This window comes from Chlorocebus sabaeus, chromosome 16 (genome assembly GCF_047675955.1).
Source record: "Chlorocebus sabaeus isolate Y175 chromosome 16, mChlSab1.0.hap1, whole genome shotgun sequence".
NCBI lineage: Eukaryota > Metazoa > Chordata > Mammalia > Primates > Cercopithecidae > Chlorocebus > Chlorocebus sabaeus.
The window spans coordinates 69,038,415-69,053,615 of record NC_132919.1 but is presented as its reverse complement, the minus strand read 5'-3'; the positions used below and the strand labels follow the sequence as shown (position 1 = coordinate 69,053,615).

General features: G+C 47.5%; 1 protein-coding gene across 6 annotated transcripts in view; it reads right to left on the bottom strand.

The window, feature by feature from the left end:
• Positions 1-15,201, bottom strand: part of EZH1 (enhancer of zeste 1 polycomb repressive complex 2 subunit) — a 48,003-nt gene that overhangs the window by 2,690 nt on the left and 30,112 nt on the right. For 3 of the 6 annotated variants that reach the window (XM_008012603.3, XM_008012607.3, XM_008012605.3), the window contains 11 exons: positions 13,458-13,638; positions 12,524-12,720; positions 9,848-9,939; positions 8,866-8,906; positions 7,908-8,033; positions 5,950-6,128; positions 5,032-5,127; positions 4,548-4,629; positions 3,682-3,762; positions 2,822-2,906; positions 219-2,540 (listed from right to left, as the gene is read on the bottom strand). In XM_008012603.3, the coding sequence (XP_008010794.1) occupies positions 2,480-2,540; positions 2,822-2,906; positions 3,682-3,762; positions 4,548-4,629; positions 5,032-5,127; positions 5,950-6,128; positions 7,908-8,033; positions 8,866-8,906; positions 9,848-9,939; positions 12,524-12,720; positions 13,458-13,638 (1,221 nt within the window). In that variant the 3' untranslated portion in view covers positions 219-2,479. Of the gene's footprint in view, positions 1-218; positions 2,541-2,821; positions 2,907-3,681; positions 3,763-4,547; positions 4,630-5,031; positions 5,128-5,949; positions 6,129-7,907; positions 8,034-8,865; positions 8,907-9,847; positions 9,940-12,523; positions 12,721-13,457; positions 13,639-15,201 lie in introns of those variants that run through there. The other 3 variants (XM_037993161.2, XM_008012609.3, XM_008012606.3) reach the window with 2 other exon arrangements.

Sequence of the window (15,201 nt, the reverse complement as noted above, 5' to 3'; positions counted from 1 at the left end):
CTGAGGGCTCAGGAATTTCTAGAAGGAGCTCTCAGAATCCTTGCATCACCTTCCAGGGGCTTGACTGACTGGCTCTTGCCGGACCCCCCATCTCCCCCTTTCCCAGATCTCAGTGGGTAAGTGGGGATCAGAATGTTGATGCTTTGGCCCAACCTGCTCCTGGACCCCATCCCTGGATCCTTCCAGCCCCAAAGCACACAGTACACAGCTTGCCAAAATGGATTCTAACACTTTATTCAGATAAGAGGTCACAAGCCACAGGACTTTTAAAGTGCGTGAAATTTATTGGCAATGAAGCCGCATGTATACCAGGCTCCCCCAGTCCCCACCACCTTGCCCCATCCATCATGACGTGGTGGGGAGGGGTTGAGACCCATCTTTAAAAGTGGGGGACAGCAGGGACAAAGGATGGGAAACTGGAGGAACAGGAGTATTCATGAACTGAAGCTGGGACAGGAGGAGACTGACCACAGTGATTCTGCTCACTGAGGGAAGGGTAGGGTCAGTCTAGTCTCTCAAAGGCTGGTGAAAAGTTTTTTTTTCACCTATTCCTCATGGCCAGCCCCTGGCATTTCAAACAGACCTAACTCCTCCTCTTCATCTTTCTCCGGTTTTCTCCTCTATGAGTGATTTGGAGCCCACAGTCCAGCTTGAGGGTATCCCTGATATGCACAATGAATACAAACCACGGCAGATGCAGATTTCAGGATCATGCTGGGGCCTGGCCTATTTGGGTGGGAAGAGCTTTCTGTCAGGAGTTGCTGAGTGCGGGATGCATGTGTGCCCTCCAGTGTGGTGAGTGAGAGCGTGTGAGTGTGTGTGCATGTCTCACACCAAACCCTAAGAGGCAGCTGGGTCAGGGGGAACCCCACTTCTTCCTCCATGGCACAACCAGTGGAGTGGGAAGAAGTGGGGGCTGTGAGTCTCAGAAAGAAGGAAGAAGCCTGCTCCCTACTATAACATTCCCAGGCCAATCTACACCCGCCCACGCCCTTTCTACCCAGCACACTATTCCTTGTTCCCAGCCAGCCTGGCACACCTGTCGTGGACACAGGGCAGCTCTTGCTGGTCCCATTCACATGAAATTCTGTGTGAAGCTCGCTCCTCTGCCTCTCCCAGGAGATGAGACAGGACTGGAAGAGAATATCCCGCTCTCTCTTCTTCCCCCTCCCTCAGGAGTGGGATTTGGGCAGGGACCCTAGCGACCTTAGCCCAAACTCTACCCCAATCTATAGACCTTCTAAAACAAATGGTTAAAGTGCTTTGCTCTGCATGAATCCCAGAGAGGGTGGCACCACAGCCTGGAACAGGTGGTCTACCTGCTTCTTCTCCCACTTCACATACCCTCCACCAGTATGCCCTGCACATGGGATGCCAGCCTAAACACGTGCAATTTAGCCCCTCACCCAACTCGGAACACATATTCCAACTCACCCTTTCCAAACAGCAGGCACTACAGACAGGAAAGCAGATTACACCAATCTTTCTCCTCTCTAGTCCAGGCCTATGCCTGCCTACCCTGAAGAGATAAGCAACACTGGCCATTGGGCCTTGCCTCTATGGGGAATGGAAGGCCTGAAAACACCTACAAATCCAGTGAGCCAGGGTGCTCACACCTGCCAGGCACACCCCTAATGCTTCTTCAGTAGCAACATAATGCCTGCCTGTAGCTGCTAAGCCAGAACTTTGGAGAGCTAGGCACTGGCGTCTGCTCCCAGGAATCTGAAAACACTTCTCCGTCTATCTCCAGAGTATACAGAGAAGGCTTTCTCAAAGCCTCCTGGGCCCAAGCATAGCAGTTTAACTACTATCATCTGGCTGGTTCTCCCTCTCTGGCCAAGGAAGGATGGCATAGCTTTCCTTCCCCAAGCCTCAAATGCCTGTATTTAGAACCCACACTCTTTCAGTTTGAGCCCTGCCACAAGGGAGGAGGTAGTAAGGTGACCCATCTACCTCTGAGTTCAGTCTGTGCTGCCTGCCAGGCTCGCCTCTAACCCCGACCACTTGTAGGGTCCAGGGACCATGCTTCACTTAGCCTGTCCTCTCCAGGTCTTAGGATCACAGAGGTTTGCCTGCACCCCAATGACATAGGGACGCCTGATGGGGAAAGCTACAATTACAGGCTAGTGCTTGTGGGGAACTGCCTAAGTTGATATCTGAGGCCCACAACCTGGGGAGCCGACACGAAATCACACATAAGTCATCTACTCCAGCCTGTGCTCACTTCCTCTGAGGCCATAGAAAGTCTCCCATTTCTGCAACTCTCTCCTGGGAGACCAAGCCCTAGCTGCCTCTGTCTCCCCTCTCATTGAGACAGTTTTGTGCCCACTTGACATGGCAGAGGCCTCACTACAGAGGGAGTGGGTGGGGGGTTTCTCAGTGTGGGAGACACAGTGCAGGAGACTCGAGCAGCAGTGGTGTGAGCATGAAAGCCAAGACAGTGCCGCTACCATAAATGCTGCCATGGGGCCTGGGAGGGCTAAAGGACGTCGGTCTCCCTCTCGATCCCCACGTACTTGAGAGCATCAGCTTGGCTGTACCTGTCCCAGAGCAGGGAGGAGGAACCAGGTTACTCTCATGACTTTTGTGATTGAAAAGGCGGAGTCCCCTCCCGTTTCACTTCCCCTCCCACTCCTTAACGGCTGTTTACAATGGTCCCACTTCTGAGGCAAGGCACCAGATATCAGAACAAGAGACACAGCCTTGTTCACCGGAAGACTCTCCTCCATCCCCATTACCCTCCCTGAGCCTCCAAATCTATTCCAACGCCACCCTTTCCAGTTCCGGGGCCACAACCCAAGGACCGTTACTGGCACCTCACCTGTAATCAAAGAAGAGCTCTTCGCCAGCTTGAATTGCCCTCTTGGCAAAGATCCCAATCCGATGATCTCCATTCACCATGACCACTGCAAGCAGGATAAACCCAAGGCTAGGTTCCTACCCAACTCCAAGTCAATAACCAGTAGGCTTCTGGGTTTTCTCCAAATTCCCAGTGAAAACATGAATCAAATGGAATTACAAAGTAGTCAATACAGTAGTTGTCTCTATGCTTTTAGATCTGTTATTATGGCAGAAAAATGATCTTTATTATTATTAGTGGTTTTTTTTTTTTGTTTTTTTTTTTTGTTTTTTTTTTTTGAGACAGAGTCTTGTTCTGTTGCCCAGGCTGGAGTGCCGTGGCATGATCTTGGCTCACTGCAACCTCCGCCTCCAGGGTTAAGTGATTCTTGTGCCTCAGCCACCTGAATAGCTGGGACTACAGGTGCATACCACCACACCCAGCTGATTTTTGTATTTTTAGTAGAGATGGGGTTTCACCATGTTGGCTAGGCTGGTCTTGAACTCCTGGCCTCAAGTCATCCACCTGCCTTGGCCTCCCAAAGTGCTGGGATTACAAGCGTGAACCACTGCACCCAGCCTATTATTATTTGGTGAGGTGGGTCTCACTATGTTGCTCAGGCTGGTTAAATCATGTTTGTGGGAAAGTGTTTATAATGTATTCGCTGAAAAAAGCAGATTATAAAACTAAGATTGAGAGGGGCCTAAAATGATCCCAGACATTAATCATGATTATCTTTGGACAAAAAATAGCTCAGCTATGGAAAAGGTTCAACAACGGATGGAAATCACATTAAAGAGGCATCCATCGCCCGCCCCACCTCCCAGGTCACTGGGACTCACCTTTGGCATAACAGTTGGGATTCACTGAATGATTTGCAAATCGAATTTTGTTTCCTTTCCGAGTAGCATCCACTACAAAATCTATATAAAGTAAAGTAAATCAAGGAAAACCATGAGCATGCTGGCAACTCCACAGCTTCTCAGCCTGAATTTAAAATCAATTAAATAGTAACAAACACTTTAGTCTGATGGGAATTTTGAAGCCCAGTGTGCTAACAGAAGCAGAGGAAAGCATGCAGCCTCAGAATTCAGCCTTGTGTGGGAGCTCTCCTTTTGGGTCCTCACTCTTTGAATTATGGATCTTCTCATCTACCGGGCAGGAAGATTTCTCAGGTAAAGGCGCTCAGTGCTCCTATCACAAACAGAACCCAGAAATGGAGGTTCTTCCAAAGCAAGGGCACTGTGGCCTGTGGGATCCCCAAGTGTGATGATCCTGCCCCCTTGCTCTGTGCATCTGCTGGAAGATTTGGAGCTGATCTACACTTGGACTACAGCAAGGGTGATCTGGTAGAAAGACCACCTTGGGGCTGGGCGCAGTGGCTCACTCCTGTAATCCCAGCACTTTGGCAGGCCAAGGCGCGTGGATCACTTGAGGCCAGGAGTTCGATACTAGCCTGACCAACATGGTGAAATCCAGTCTCTACTAAAAATACAAAAAAATTAGCTGGGCATGGTGGCGGGTGCTTATAGTCCCAGCTACTCAGGAGGCTGAGGCAGGAGAATCACTTGAACCCAGGAGGCAGAGGCTGCAGTGAGCCAAGATCGTGCCACTGCACTTCAGCCTGGGCAACAGAGCAAGACTCCGTCTCAAAAAAAGGAAAAAAAAAAAAAAGACTACCTTGGAACAAGACAAAGAGACTTCATACCATTATTGAGGTTGAAGAGGAAGCTGGACATGTATTTGTCATAGACCTTTCCGCGACGATCAGCCTCGTCCTGAGAAATGAGCTAGAGAGATAGACAAATAACAAATAGGAGTATCAGGCTGCCTGCTCAGGGCACAGTATCCTGTCCCCAGAAAGGGCTGGGTGGTATCTCACATGGGTGCTTACTGAGTATCATGATGCGAATCATAAGAGAGCAAGCTCAAGTTATGCTGTTCCAATTCCCACCCAGGCCAACTAGTTTGAAGGCTGAAGACAGCCCCCCTCATCTCGTGTCTGGAGTTGCCAAAGAGTTGAACAGTGGTTTCAGTACTGCAAACGGTTCTGTGGGATCTCCCCAAGAGGCCATGTGAGAACACAGCTGAGTTATTTAGAGATTAATTCAAAGAAGCCTGGGCCACAGAAAATCAGAGTTTCTCATCAGTCTCCCCCAAGTAAGAATGTGGGCCAAAACTATAGCACTCACCTCACCACAGTATTCAGAAATGAATTCATTCTTCTGCACAGACTCCTTTATGAAGGTGCCCCATCCAGCCACATCTGAGGGGGCCAGCAACAGGTGCTGGGGAAGAGGGGGCCAAGTCTCAGACTACACGGTGTGCATGAGTAGGGGGTGTGTGCTGGATGTGCACGTGTGTGGTGGGGGAGGAGTGGAAAGAACCAGTAACTGTTAAGAGGATCTGAAAGCAGAAAAAGGCCTAAGCCATTCTGTTCTGCTTGGGGGAGAAAAGAAAATGGGAAGTGGTGATGAATGGAAATAGGATATCTCTTCCCCTATCTATGGAGCCCTCCTGGGCCTTAGTCTGTAGGAATTCACTGCGATGTGTGAGGTAAACAAAGACGTCAACAAAGGTGCATACACCTCTCAGCTCCTTTTTGTCTGGCCAGTTCAAGGAACCACTTTTCTTTCTTTTTTGGAGATGGAATCTCGCTCTGTCCCAGGATGGAGTGCAGTGATGTGATCTCGGCTCACTGCAACCTCTGCCTTCTGGGTTCAAGCGATTCTCCTACCTCAGCCTTCTGAGTAGCTGAAATTACAGGTGTGCACCACCATGCCTGGTTAATTTTTATATTTTTAGTAGAGACAGGGTTTCACCATGTTGGCCAGGCTGTTCTCGAACTCTTGACCTCATCAATCACCAGCCTCGGCCTCCCAAAGTGCTGGGATTACAGGTGTGAGCCACCTCACCTGGCCAGGAACCACTTTTCTAAACCCTACTGGGACTGAAGCCTTTATTAATTCAGTAAATATGTGTCTTTTAGGATTTATCAAGCACTTTCACATATAAAGCCTCAAAAGAACCAATGGAAAGAGAATGCTTGGGACCGTTCCTTCCTTCCTCCTCCATTGTATCTCGTGTGGGGTCCTGAGGAAAGGCCTCACCTTCTTGAGGCCACGCTGGATGCTGCAGTTTTTACAGGAAACCACCTTGCAGTCCCAGTGCTCTGAGGCCCCACAGGTGAGACACAGGTCAGGGTCACATTCTCGCACTGCCAGATAGCAAGGACATTGCTTGGTATTGCACTGAGTCTTACAGCGACAGCCAGGGAAACGATTCTGACCTGGGAAGGGAAAACAGGTAAGTCTTAGAAGGGAAATAAGCTAATACTGGGGCTTGTGGTTGACTCAAGGGACAGCAAAGGAGTAATTTTTTTGTGTTCAAGGATGTTTGGCAAAATAAGAGGAAGCTCCCTTCCCAATAATCAAATACACAAGTTTTGTCCATAGAAAACCGAGTGCTTTAAACATTCATGCCTTTGAGTCAAAAAAGCAGGTGTGGTCAGGCATGGTGGCTCATGCCTGTAATCCCAGCACTTTGGGAGGCCAAGGCAGGAGAATCACCTGAGCCCAGGAGTTCAAGACCAGGCTAGGCAACATAGGGAGACTCTGTCTCCACAAAAAATTTTAAAAAAATAGCCAGGTGTAGTGGCACCTGCCTGCAGTCCCAGCCTTGACGAATGTGAGCGGATGAATTGCTTGAGCCAGGGAGGTTGAGGCTGCAGTGAGCCATAATTGTGCCACTGCTCTCCATCCTGAGCAACAGAGCTGAGATCCTGTCTCAAAAAAATTAAAAAAATTTAAAAAAAGCAGGTATAATAATAAGAAAAAAGCAGGTATAATAATAAGTGTCCCCTAGAGATTTCCGCAACAAACTTCTCCCTCCCGCTGAGGTGGAGAGTACCCCAGAGAAAATGAAATCAGTGCTTTTCACTGGTAAAATGTCACCATCAAAACAAGTATCATTTTGAGAACAGAATGCATCCGTTCTGTGCCATCCTTCTCCACCCACTGCCCAACCCAGCACAACCACTTCTCTGCTGCGGCTAAGATCACTATCTGCTATGGGTTAGGAGGTATTTCCTCCAGCAAAACCGCCTGGGCACCAAGTTCTGCAAGCTCTGGGGACTGCCATCAAACTGCTCAGCTTTGAGTTGGGAAGGGCATAGTGGGATAAGAAGTGAAAGATAAGTACCCGGATGTCTCTGCTGACATCCAGGCCCCGTCTTCTACCTGATATTAAAACTCCAGCTATTAAATGAAAATAGACATACACAGAATCACAAACAGAAAATATCTGAATTAAAAAAAAAATTTAAACAGTATCCAGAAAAGGGAAACTGGGGCTGTAACTTAAAAAAAAAAAAGAATCCCACATTTCTTTTCTTTTTGAGACAGAGTCTCGTCCTGTTGCCCAGGCTGGAGTGCAGTGGCACAATCTTGGCTCACTGCAGCCTCTGCCCCCTGGGTTCAAGCGATTCTTGCCTCAGCCTCCCAAGTAGCTGGGACTACAGGCATGCACCACCATGTCTGGCTAATTTTTGTATTTTTAGTAGAGACGGGGTTTCGCCATGTTGGCCAGGCTGGTCTTGACTCCTGACCTCAAGTGATCCGCCCACCCAAAGTGCTGGGATTATAGGCAAGAGCCACCACGCCTGGCCTAATTTTTTTTATTTTTAGTAGAGATGGGGTTTTGCCATGTTGGCCAGGCTAGTCTTGAACTCCTGACCTCAGGTGATCTGCCCACCCAAAATGCTGGGATTACAGGCGTGAGTGGTTGTGCCTGCTGGCCCCCCTCATTTCTTAATTCTCCCCTAGAAGACAAAGTTGGGAAAGTATCTGATTTCTGTGTAATTGCTGCTTTCACAATCATGAACCTAAACGTTTTCCAGAAATGACTCTTGCAGATCTCATGCACTTATTTCATTTGTAGAATCCCTAAAACACAGCAAAGAGACTATCAGAAGGCTCATAAGTAGTAAAGGGCACAGGAATGGGGCAAGCCTAGGGCACACTGGTGCCGACTGTTTTGGTAGACTATAGGGAAGGCACAGCACACTTACAGTCTGGGTTGCACTGGCAGAACTTCTCACAGAAATTCTGAGTCATGATGCAGGGGCAGGTGCTGTCACAGGGGCGGTCTGGGTGGTCACAGGGTTGGTAGTTGTACACTTGTGTGGAAGAGTTATCTAGGAGAGAGAACAGAGGAAGACGCTGCTGTGACCATACGCTCCAGCTATCTTCCCTCCCAAGTGTCCAGCTGCCCTGATTCAGAGGAGGCTGGTCCTAACAATCTCCTTGGACACACATTTAGCACCTGAAGTGAGAAGACAGGGATGACTGTTATTCATAAGCTGCAATGGGGTGGTCTGCTTTGTGGGGAGGATGTGGAGATGCTACAGAGAAGTATCTAGAAGTGGTGTCAGCTTCTTCCTTTGATAGGTGATAGGGAAGCTATTCTAAACATTAAATGAGGTCTGGAACCTAGCAAATGGCACACTAGAAAAGTCACACACTGGCCAGGCACAGTGGCTCATGCCTGTAATCCCAGCACTTTGCAAGGTCAAGGCAGGTGGATCATTTGAGGTCAGGAGTTTGAGACCAGCTGGGCCAACATGGTGAAACCCCATCTCTACTAAAAATACAAAAATTAGCCGGGAGTGGTGGTACATGCCTGTAATCCCAGCTACTCGGGAAGCTGAGGCAGGAGAATTGCTTGAACCTGGGAGGCGGAGGTTGCAGTGAGCCGAGATTGTGCCACTGCACTCCAGTCTGGGTGACACAGCAAGGCTCCATCTCAAAAAAAAAGAAAAATCACCGATCACAAGGCCCCTAATGCTACCTCCTAAGAGGTCTTCTCAGTTGCAGTGAGAGGCTGAGCTGTTCTCAGTTGCTGCAGAGAATTCTGTAATCTGCGGAAGTGGCACAGGGTCAACAAGTGCAGCTGGAGGTGGGGTAGGGTGATGACCACAGGGTGAAGCCTCCAACTGAACTGCTGAAGAATGCCCTGGTAGAACTTACCTTTCTTCAGCTGAATCTTCCTGCAGTGTGCAGCCCACAATCTGAAAAAGACAGGAAGGATAAGTCTCAGTCACGGCTCTAGGGAGCTCTGTAAATGCAGGTAAATGACAACGTGACTTGCTCTGAGGGACTGTGTTTGATGACTGGGGAGTATCTTCCCAAACCCCTCAACAAGACGACTTTGGTATACAGAAGCAAGAGTCCATCCTAAATCCAGCTGGCCTGTGCTACAAGATTTAAACTTAAACACAACCCCTCCCAAACGACCAAATAACATAAAAGAACACAACACAGAAACAAAAGAAAGCCCAAGCCTATCGGTCTATTATAAAGCTATTGTTTGTCTCCCCATCTCTCCCTTTGTCTTTGTGGAGGTGGAGATATGGGGGAGTTTCAAGATGGGGAGGTGGCCTTTCAGGAATCTTCTCCCAAAGAACTGAAAGGGAAGAGTCACAGGGATTTCCTTCTGTATCTAGAAGTGGTGTCAGCTCCTTCCTCTGATAGGTGATAGTCATTAGGGAACAGAGCCAGGGTACAATTTTTTAAAAAAACTTCTAACCTAAGTAAAGGCTAGCTAGAAGACAGTGTTATTATGTAACTCAGAAAACAACACAAACCAAATAAATAAATAAACTCTGGTCAGAGTTGAGAAATGGGTAAGGTGGTAACTAAACCAACAAGGAGAAATGGCTTCGGAGTGGAGCCATGAAGCCAGCTCATGTCCTATTGGCCAGGAGTTTAAACAGAAAAACAGCCAGTTATGTCATGGTCCACAGCACCTGGGGACAAGCAGAGGGCTGATCCAAGGCACAGACCCTTGGGGAGCACTCAGGAGGCTGGCTCTCAGTCATGTGATGCCAAGCTGATGGGCTTACACAGCCTGTGTGGTTGCTAAAGAGGGAGGCAGATGGGAACTCCAAGGGGAGGTCAGAGCACAGGGAACAGCCTGGCTGTAAAACAAAACACTTTGTCCAACCCTTGCCTGTGCTTTCTTTTCTTCTTCTGTGAGGGGTTCATGAGCTCATCTGTTGGCAGCTTCAGGATAAGTGATTCTTTGACTGCAAACTGAAAGACCTGGAAGAGAAATCCAACAGGGCCTGTCACTCCTCGAGCAAGGGGGTCAGGTAAGTGGCCCAACTGGGTGCTGGTCTTAGGAGGGTTCTGAGGAACTCAGGCAGCTGACTGAGCCTCTTGTCAGTCAGGGAGAGACAGAGTGCCATTGGGAGATTGGGTCACTGGCTCTGAAGTTCATTCCTAATTATTTATCCTGACTCAGGAAAGGAGAAATACTTAGCACAGTAACACACCCCTGGCCAGAAGCTGTCACCTACTCTTTCTACCAAGCCACGGGTAGAAGAGCGGGCTGATTGTGACCAATAGTATCTTCTTTTTAGGAAGGTAACTCTGTGCCTTGTGTAACTGAGTGTAAGGCAGGACAGGACAGAACAGGAATGGTTTCAGTGGGCTAAATATTAGCTCCCTCTTTTGGTATAAATATGCCAGAGCTTTGGCCATTTCAATAGGATGCGTTTTTTCTCTTAAAGCACTGGTTTTTAGTTTTTCCTTTTCTTTGTTGGGTCTATTGGCCCTTTGGGGGGATCTTTGAAAACTGTAAATATTCTCAGGAAAATACAGACAAGAATATTTTTGCATACAAATCCATAGATGGTTACATTGAGAACCTGTGACTCAGGGAAATAGGTTATGAGCTCCAAAATGAAAGCAAAGGGCACTTCAGCTTATGGTTCTTTTTTTTTTTTTTTTTAGAGAGAGAGGGTCTCACACTCTTGGCCAGGTTAGAGTGCAGTGGTGCCATCATAGCTCACTGTAGTCTAGAACTCCTGGGCTCAAGCCATCTTCCCACCTCAGCCTCCTGAGTACTAGGACTACAGGTGCATGGCTTTTTTGTTTTGTTTTGTTTTGTAGAGACAGGGTCTCACTTTGTTGCCCACACTGGTCCTGAAATCCTGGCTTCAAGCGATCCTCCCACCATGGCTTCCCAAAGCACTGGAATTCTAGGTGTGAGCCACCTCGCCCAGTCCATGGTTCTATTAATTGTTCTCAGTACAGGACACATGAAGTAGAGGCCACAGAGTCTCCTCTCAGAAGCTAGGAAGCCAAAGCACTGGGGTTCCTTTCCTATTGGACATGCTGGCCCTGACACCTGCCTCCCTGTCCCTGTTCTTCAGTCTGTCTTCTCACTGTGGTCTTTTCCTGTCTCCGGAGCATCAGTGGCTGCTGTCAACTGTGTTTCTCGTGATGGTATGAGTGAGAAGGGTGAGGTCCAGGCCCAGTTATTGGGGGTGATAATTAGAAAATCCAGTGATGGCCAAAATCTAGTGGTGGCTCGCATCTTAATTCCAGCACTTTGGAAGGCTGAGGCAGGTGGACGGCTTGAGCCTAAGTTCAAGATCAGCCTGGGCAACATGGTGAAACCCCATCTCTACAAAAAATTTAAGAATTAGCTGGGCTTGGGAGGCTGAGGTGGGTTGATCACTTGAAGTCAGGAGTCTGAGACCAGCCTGGCCAACATGGTGAAACCCCATCTCTACTAAAAAAAAATACAAAAATGGCCAAGCACGTTGGCTTACGCCTGTAATCCCCGCACTTTGGGAGGCCGAGGCGGGTGGATCACCTGAGGTCAGGAACTTGAGAGTAGCCTGGCCAACATGGTGAAACCCCGTCTCTACTAAAAATACAAAATTAGCTGGGCATGGTGGTGCATGCCTATAATCACAGCTACTCGGGAGGCTGTGGCAGGAGAATCACTTGAACCTGGGAGGCGGAGGCTGCAGTGAGCTGAGATCGCGCCACTGCACTCCAGCCTGGGCAACAGACCAAGACTCTGTCTCAAAAAAATAAAACAACAAAAAAAAATTAGCTGGGTGTGGTGGCAGACACCTGTAATCTCAGCTACTTGGGAGGATGAGGCAGAAGAATCACTTGAACTCGGGAGGCGGAAGTTGCAGTAAGCCAAGATTATGCCACTGCACTCCCACCTGGGCAACAGAGTGAGATTCTGTCTCAAACAACAACAACAACAACAAAAAACCAAATTAGCTGGGCAAAGTGGCCTGCACCTGTAGTCCCGGCTACTTGGTTGACTAAGGGGAGAGGATTGCTTGAACCCAGGAGGCAGACGTTGCAGTGAGCTATGATCATGCCACTGCACTCCAGCCTGGGTGACAGAGCGAAACCCTGTCTCAAAGACAAAATGAAGAGAATCTAGTGATAGAAAATGTGGAGAATAAAATGACTGAGGAGGCTGACGGAGTGGTGGAGGGAGCGGCAGCTGCAGCAGTATGTGCGCTAGAAGAGCCACAGAAAGACCTGGGAGTCCCTTCTAAGAAAGGGGCACACATTTAGAAAGGAGGCTGGAGCCAAAAAAAAGAAATAAAAGAGTGCAGGACCCAGAAGCATTAAATAGAGTCCAGACAGAAATGAGCATTCAGCAAGGAGGAGGCGGGTCCCCAAACATCATTAGGCCTGGCACTTGCAGAAGGACCATGTTTGGGAAACTCACAGATGCACAGGCTCATCAGGGACTGAACTTAAGACAACTTCTCTCCAGACACACAGCCTAATAAGATGGCAAAGGGCTGGACACAGCAACACGTGAAAGGAGGGGCCCATTTGTTCTGCTGCTTTCAGATGGTACCTGCTTGCACGTCTTAGTCCCTAGAAGCCTGGCTATTGAACAGAAGTTGTTGAAATAGGTGCCATGGAAGACTCGAAAAAGAGATTCTTCAGCCCCAGTCCATTCCACAGGCTCCGAGGGTGCTTCCACTACACAGAGCTGAGGTGGGGCTGGACTAGCCTTCTGTTTTGTGGGAGTCTGACAGCGAGAGTTAGCCTCTGAGAAGGGAAGAAATAACAGAATCAGAAGAAGGTACAATGCAGTTGTCATCAGTAGTTTGTCACAAACTCAGAAGTACTTCATTTTGCTTTAAAAGGTAGTATAATAGTTAGGAATGAAAATATTCCCTATCTTTAGGCCAGGCATGGTGGCTCACGCCTGTAATCCCCGCATTTTGGGAGGCTGAGATGGGTGGATTCCTTGAGCTCAGGAGTTCAAGACCAGCCTGGGCAACAAGGCGAAACCCTGTCTCTACCAAAAATACAAAAATTAGCCAGGCGGGGTGGCTCACGCCTGTAATCCCAGCACTTTAGGAGGCCGAGGCAGGAGGATCACCTGAGGTCAGGAGTTCAAGAACAGCCTGGCCAACACGGCGAAACCCCGTCTCTACTAAAAATATAAAAATTAGCCAGGTGTGGTGGCAGGCGCCCATAATCTCAGCTACTTGGGAGGCTGAGGCAGGAAAATCACTTGAACCTGGGAGGTGGAGGTTGCAGCGAGCCAAGATAGTGCCACTGCACTCTAGCCTGGTCAACAGAGTGAGAGACTGTCTCAAAAAAAAAAAAAAAAAAAAAAAGAAAGAAAAGAAAATATTCCCCATCTTTACTGTTTACAAAACTTGTAGAAAGAATTTATAATTTTTAAGAGGTAGTGAAGTTAAGTGTCAGGCAGTGATCCTGGGTTTACCAGAGTCCTTGCATGGAAAGAAAAAGTCTTCATTTTCTGTTCATCGTACCAGAAGAACTGGAGGCCCAGTCATTGCCTGTGTCCCTGTCACTGTCTCCTTCTTTAGTCTCAGCCACAGCAGAGGCTGAGGCATTGGAGCAGGAAGCACTGACCATGTGGTGCCTTCTCCGACGACGACCAGAGCACTTGGAGCGGGGGTTGTGGAGCATGGCATATTCCTTTGCTCCTTCCTGCAGTGGACACATTACAGACAGGAAACAGGAACAGGCCCAGAGTCACCATGTTGATCTCATCACCACAAACCTTCATTTTTACAACATCTGTGCTTAAATACAGTAATAGTGTCTTTTCTCTTTCTCTGTACCATATAATAAGTATGATCACATAACAATGAGAGAGCTGATTAACAAAACTTAAAAACATATTTTTTTCACAAAAGAGTTGTCCTATAATCTTTTTTTGTGTGTGTGTGAGACAGGGTCTCTCTCTGTTGCCCAGGCTGGAGTGCAGTGGCCTGTTCATGGCTCACTGCAGCCTCGAATTCCTGGGCTCAAGTGATTCCCTTGCCTCAGCCTCCCAAGTAACTAGGCCCACACGCACATGCCCCCACGCCAGCTAATGTCCTATAATCTTAAAAAAGATATAATCTATGCATCTGTGTCTTCAGTTTTCCTGTGAGTTGTATCTAAAATTAACTTGCGTGTTAGTTGTTTGGAATTTGAAAACACATTCTCCTAAGGATGAAGAAATGAGATTCAGAGAGCGGAAAAAACTAGCTTGAGAGTATGCAGCTAATAGTTCCAGAGGGGTATAGGAATCAGTGCTCCTTGTCTCCCTAGGCCACTATTCTTTCCATTCTACCACACTTTCTCTGTTTCCTTAATAAAATGTGTAATGCTTAATCTGTACAATCTTACTACTTAATTTTGAAACTTCCTCCCAAATCTGTGTATGAAACTCAGAAGAATATTGTTTCATTATTTTACAGCTATCACCCCTTTTTTAAAAAAATGAAGTAATTATCACTCAGCTAGATCATCAATATATTCTCATCAGACTTGGTTTACAAAGACTTCCTAGCTGTTTCTGAAAACTAAATCTATTTCTACAAAATAAAGGTTTATCTTCCAGGGACATTGTCTAGAGGCACTCAGAATGGTCCAGCATTTGACATACATGTAGGCTTTTCTACAATACAGCCTTTAACAAAACTAGGCTCTCCTGAGCCCCTGGTAATAGAACTGATTACCTTTATACCAAGAGGGCTGGGAAAGCATTGAAATCTGCATGTGGAGTGTGCCCAGCAGACTTCGGGGGGTTTGTGCTATGAGACCTAAAGTTCCTATGAGATTGTCCAAAACAAAAAGCACATCAGCAGGGCCTGTGGTGTATCCGTGTGTGCTGAATGTATTGGTACAGGAGCAAGTGTGAGCTCCTTAATGAGGAGCAGAAAATTGTTGTGAAAGTGTTGAAGGCACAGGGTCAGAAAACTCAATTTAAAAATGAAGCTTTTTTGAGTAATAAAATGAAAAAAAAAAAAGGTTAACCATCATTGAGGATATTTGGAATTTGGAATAATATACAGTAGGGCCTAAAGGAAATTCCAAAAGAGAAGTTTTGAAATTAACTGAGCCTGGTATTATGTGCCTATGGTGTGTGTGAAGTATACAGTATCACTTATACTATTTTAAACATATATATTTTTTTTCTTTTTTTTTTTTTAGACAGAGTCTTGCTCTGTCACCCAGGCAAGTAAGTACAGTAGCATGATCTCAGCTCACTGCAGTCTTGAC